Source organism: Lactuca serriola, chromosome 1 (genome assembly GCF_051521515.1).
Source record: "Lactuca serriola cultivar US96UC23 chromosome 1, Lser_US96UC23_V15, whole genome shotgun sequence".
In the NCBI taxonomy this organism is placed as follows: Eukaryota; Viridiplantae; Streptophyta; class Magnoliopsida; order Asterales; family Asteraceae; genus Lactuca; species Lactuca serriola.
In genome coordinates, this window is record NC_136408.1 from 68,259,907 (window position 1) to 68,265,736 (window position 5,830).

Sequence of the window (5,830 nt, forward strand, 5' to 3'; positions counted from 1 at the left end):
GTCATAAAATCATAGTATCAAATAATATCTCTCAAACATAAATCCGTGGGATGATATGTACAGTCAAGCCTTTGCGTTCCCCTGATCTTATGAAGTACCTAAAACATTTAAAATCACAACTGCAAGTCAAAACTTAGTGAGTTCCTAAAAATACCCCACATAACAGTAGACATACAATGGATGCACACATGAGTCTTCAGTCTAACTGGAGCATCTCGCAAGGCATATAGTACACCTAGACCACTCTCTTGAGCCTACAACATATAGTTGGATCGCCCTTTTAAGACTATAGCATAGGCTAGAGTATCAACTGGACCGCCCAAGTATCTTGGCCTACAACACAGACCATGATCGTATCAACTCAACCACAATATGTCAACATATGCAAACAAACAGACAATAACATGCAAATACAGGTAATCATAACAGATCTACCAGACTAGCAGATCACTACAACATAACAACATCCTAAACACAATGATACATAATACAATACAAAGTATAGTGAGAAAACTCACATCACAGGCTAGCATACAATTAATACAACTCACACGACACTACAACATAACAACATCCTAAAAACAATGATACATAATACAATACAAAGTATAGTGAGAAAACTCACATCACAGGCTAGCATACAATTAATACAACTCACACGAAACAAATATTGGTGCTACGAGCTACCTACACAACAATCAAAGTTACATCCTCAATCTATATCCTAAAAACCCTCTAGTTGACCAAAAGTCAACTTGATCAAAAAGTCAACTTGATCAAAAAGTCAACGAATAATGGTCAAAGTAAACAACCGAAAATCAACTCAGTTGGTCACCACGCCGTGGCCAAGCATCTGCCACGTCGTGGCACTCTCACGACAAAACAGGCATGACAAAACCCATTCACCACGACATGTTGAGCATATCACCACATCGTAGGAGCTATTCCTCGACAACTCAATGGATTAAGCCCTTAATCCATTAAGCCACTTACTCATCTTTTCCAGAAAGCTTCCTTACACCCAAAAATCCTTTAAAAACCTTTCTTTATGGACGTGCATGTCCAATGCTTGTCTTGAACTTTAGTTAGGTCAAGAATGGTGAAAATAAGGTCAAAACCTCATTCATGGGGACCAAAACTCTACCAAACACCACATTTGGAACATGAAACCACAAAGGGACCATAAGGATCCATAAAGTTGAAAACTTTATGAAATCTGTCCACTCAAATCATCTTAAACATGAAGAAAAGTGCATAAAAGTCTAAGTATAGAAGAGATGCACATAAATGTAGAAACTTGAGGACTTACAAAAGTCCATAATGTATGCAAGAAGGTGATGATGAGTTTTGCTTGTTAGATCTATGCACCAACAACATGTTTTTCTTCTTCAATACCACCAAAAACCACAAAAAAGCTCCAAGATGTCAACAATGGAGGCTAGGGTTGCTTTAGATCGAGAAAATGTGATAGAGGCTAAGGGTGAGCAAAGTCTAGCCATCACATCCCTTAAATAGAACGTAAAACCCAAAAAATTAAGGTTTGCATGCTGACCACCATCACGTCGTGACATGAACCTTGTCATGTCGTGACACACACAGAATGTGCATTCCATCTTAGCTAGCACCACGTGGTGGTGCTTCCTCCACCACATCGTGGTTGCCACAAAATCCACATTTGAAGTCTTTAAATTGCCATAAACATGAAAGAAGTATTATTTGGAGCGCGTTCCAGAAAATCTAATATCAACTTCTCAACCATGAGCTGAGCATGACAATATAGAGCAATAGAAATTCACATTAAAGAGGATGAACTTCACACTACATACATCAAGAACCAATGTGAAGGTCTAATTTTATAATGTAAACCTTAGTATTTATCATGATCTTACTCATTCAAAATATTATATTCTGAATTATTTCTTTTATTACGATAGGAAAACACGTTTCATTGCAATTATGCAACCTTTTCCTTTTGCTTTGTAACTTCAAAACAGTTCAAATATTCTATTCTATGATTTATTCATGAATATTTGAAAAGTGTTATCAACGACATTGTTTCAATTCAATCTTTTACTATGAATGTACACGTGAACGAAACCCCATGCAAAATTAATTCGATCCCTTATCTAATTTGCATATCTATTCATATTACCAATTAAATCCATGCATATATATTAAGTAAATTAACATACACGAATAACATCGTATAAAAATTATTTTGATAATACTACTAATTAATTAATACTTCGTCAAGGTAACATTTTTTTCTTGTTATGGGTAAACCAACAACCTGTTAATTTCTCCTTCAACTATATAAAAAAAAAATGATGTGCTTCATCTACTTGTACCTTCAACTTCTACAGTAGTACAATGGAATGTTGTTGACATTGTAGGGACAGTGAGGAATGGGTGGTGCAGGAGCAGGAGCAGCCGGTGATGGTGAATTACCGAATCCTGATGATGCTGCAGCCGGCAGGAATGAAACTGGTGGTGTAGCTCCGCCGCAATGAGCCTTCACTTGCCTTGCTGCCGCCCAATACGGAGGATCACGCAGCAACGGAGCCAAGAAATCTGTGGTGGCAGAATTAACTAGTTGATTATAAATTTTATAAGATATAATCTCTAAACAATTTATTGGCTAGCTAGAAATATTAATTTACAATAGAAAAGTGGAAGTACACCTGTCAATCTTTCTCCCATTCCGTGACTTAGGGGATGATTATCAACTGTTGTTCCCTAGTTTCCAACAATTTCATTTATAAAATGATACGTTAGATTATATATTATCTGTAGCTGGTAAAATAATTTAAGAGATTGTTCCTCATGTCTAGACATTATAAGGAGTTGAGGCTATTAATGACTTAATGTTAATTTTTTTTTTTTATTAAATTATATGATAAAAAAGTTGAAAATATTACCGTAGTTCTTGCGGCCTGTGAAGACATGTCACCTAAAATATAGTTGATCTCGTGCAAGCTGCGGAAGGTGTCGTCGTCGACTTTAGCACCTTCTGTTAAAGACGGAGGAGCGATACCCAGGTTCAAATCCATGTAATCAGTTTTATCTGTTTATGAAATTAGTAAAAAAGTTAACTTAAAAAAATTTCATCCACACACTCACATGATGCGACATAAAATCACTATTTAAGGATTTATTTAGCACCACACACGTATGTGTAAATCATATTTAACGAATAAACATAGAATTTTTTTTTAAAAGAGGAAATAATTTACCTCCATTGTTTGTTTCAAGACTAAGCTCGCCTTCGTATGAGCTGGGATCAAAGTTGGTGATCGCTTCTCTCCCGTTGCATTTTATTGCAGCCTTGTCATAAGCCCTAATCAATTCAAAAAAATCACACATGTTATTAAGTAAATCATCAAAACAACTTAAGAACCATAATTGGGAGACAATCAAGTTAATTAAGGGAATTGTAGGAATTAACCTTGCAGCTTCGATTTCACTATCGAACAATCCAAGATAGATATATCTGCAAACCAAAAACGTGTGACAATAAATAACATCACCCCTCTACAATATTTTAAGTTAATATAAGATCAGAGTTTTTTTTTTTTATACTTTTTTGAAAAAATAACAAATCTACCAAACTTTTTTCAAAATTTAAACAAAAAAAAATTAATTCTATCACATTAATTTCACAGATCCAACCCGCTAAATGACAAAACTCACTTTTTCCCAAGAAATTGGCCCATTCGAGCCTCCCAACGACCACATTTGTGTAGGGTAACACCTCTATATTTTGAGCTTCCTCTTGAGAATCCAGTGCTTTGACGACGAAGTATATGCACAAACTCTTCCTTTGTCAAGTTTTTTATCTGTGTAACATAAGATATACATAAATTGTTGGGATTTTCAATTGATTATAAGAAACAATTTTTAAATTATACATCAAATTTAGTTAAATTAACCTGATTCAAGTCATCCTCGTAATCGCTTATATTAAAATTAATATCAGCATCAACACCGCGGAATTTTATTGCAGCCCGATCATATGCCCTGTAGAAAAAGATCAGGTTTATAAAATTTGACATGATTAAATGATGAAAATGATGTCAGAAAACTGGAAAAGTATAGAAGATATTTACCTAGCAGCAGCATGTGCAGTATCAAATCCACCTACAAAAATAATTAAGAATATATATAGAATTCAAATAAGTATTAATTAAACATATACATATTGGAATAGAATGGGATTTCAATGCTACGTATGATTGCTTAATTACCGAGGTAAACTTGCTTCCCACAATCCCTGCAGAAATCATAGAAATTCAAACATAAATAAATGTAACAATGAAGTATCAATTTTTTATTATATTTGGTAATTAATATGATAATAAAAAATATTTTTTACGTACAATACTCTATTTTTAGAGGTTAATATTAAAGAAATACACCATGTTTTCACTCTCGTACAGCTATATAGTCTTTTGACAATTTAACTGAACATACTATACTTTTTTATTGTTTAACCTATTCATTTTTTTAATCAAATTAAAAACTTTCCGTTTTATTGAACATGTATAGCATGCATTTTATGTAATGTTTCACATAAAATGATAAAACATTGAATGAAATGGTAAAATAACGAAGATATAGTGTTTTTTTTTTTTTTTTTTTTTTTGAACTATGTATCTTTCTCTAATAAATCGTAAAAACCATCTTATCTATTTTCTCTGTGACTAAAAAAATTATTATTTTAAAGTAATGGATGTTGGGTATAGTTACACAAAATCAAAAAAAAGATCGATGTATTAACTAACCAAATATGTGATTCCCATCTTCCTGTTCTTCGATAAAACGTAACACCACGATACTGAGAACTTCGAGACCTCGGTCCTCTCCTACTTTTCTTCACCTGCTGTATATGCAGCTGCTGCTGCTGCTGTTGTTGTTGCCTCAACATGAATACTCTATCGTCATCACCATTATCCAACCAATGCTGCTGAATGAAGCCACCGCCACCGCCACCACCGCCAATCGCCGGAAAGAGCTGCTTTGTAACCACCATATGATCTGACCTATGCTCCTGAAAATCTTCTAGATTATTCTTTTTCAGTATCTCAAAACCATACGTGAGATTCGAGCAGGAGTGCGAGTGCGAGTGCGAGTGTGAGTGTGAGTGCTCCTCGTCGCCGGCGTTACTCACGACGGAAGAATTTGAAGTGCCAACAGATAGCTCAAGGATCTGTTTATTCCTGCCGCTATCCTCCTCCATATATTCCGACGACATCAAATCGGTCTGGTAAATACTTAGGTTAAGGTCTAACATCACGTCAATTGTTTCAAATCTTAACTAATTACACACACTGCCAAATTAAAACCTGCACACATGTACACATTAAACTATAATTTGATCAATCACATATCAACACGAATATAGAGGATGAGAAGAATTGATAGTTTAGATCTTACTCGGTCGGAGAAATTTATAAGCGGAAAAATGAGTAGTAATCTAGCATCAACACCGGCGGTTGTCTGCTTTCTTATAGAATTTTTTTCTAGAGAGAGAGAGAGTGTGTGCAAGCTGTTAGCTAGGTAGGGGCAGATTAAGGATGTTAATGGTGGCGCGTGAAGGAATTTGAAGATGAAAAGGAGGTGGGGTAGTTAGGAAAAGTTGAAAATGGGAGGGTGTCGAACCATCAACCCAACCAAAACATACCAAAAGAAGGCAAATCGCATAATGTGGGTCGGTGTGGTTTAAGAGATTTAACCAAAATTAATTTTGTTATGAACTTTTTTATATACATCAAAAGTAAATTTTCACACACACAAAAAAAATAAATAAATAAATAAAAGAAGAAGAAGAAAC

At 34.7% G+C, this 5,830-nt stretch overlaps 1 protein-coding gene across 1 annotated transcript; it reads right to left on the bottom strand.

Annotated features, from left to right (window-relative positions):
• Positions 1 to 2,258: 2,258 nt before the first annotated feature.
• LOC145069176 (AP2-like ethylene-responsive transcription factor TOE3) lies at positions 2,259 to 5,303 on the bottom strand. The gene is made up of 10 exons (XM_079016130.1): positions 4,782 to 5,303; positions 4,245 to 4,270; positions 4,107 to 4,137; positions 3,930 to 4,017; positions 3,691 to 3,836; positions 3,446 to 3,490; positions 3,234 to 3,337; positions 2,919 to 3,064; positions 2,682 to 2,736; positions 2,259 to 2,571 (listed from the first exon to the last, which is right to left on the bottom strand). Exons 1-10 carry the CDS (start codon positions 5,288 to 5,290, stop codon positions 2,351 to 2,353), a joined length of 1,371 nt encoding a protein of 456 aa, XP_078872256.1. The 5' UTR covers positions 5,291 to 5,303; the 3' UTR covers positions 2,259 to 2,350.
• Positions 5,304 to 5,830: the final 527 nt, after the last annotated feature.

Coding starts and splice junctions, on each gene's coding strand:
- LOC145069176 (XM_079016130.1), bottom strand. CDS start 5,290: ATGTTAGACCTTAACCTAAGTATTTACCAGACCGATTTGATGTCGTCG. Junction 4,018..4,106: donor ACTGCACATGCTGCTGCTAG/GTAAATATCTTC, acceptor CTTTTTCTACAG/GGCATATGATCGGGCTGCAA. Junction 2,737..2,918: donor CACAGGCCGCAAGAACTACG/GTAATATTTTCA, acceptor GTTGGAAACTAG/GGAACAACAGTTGATAATCA.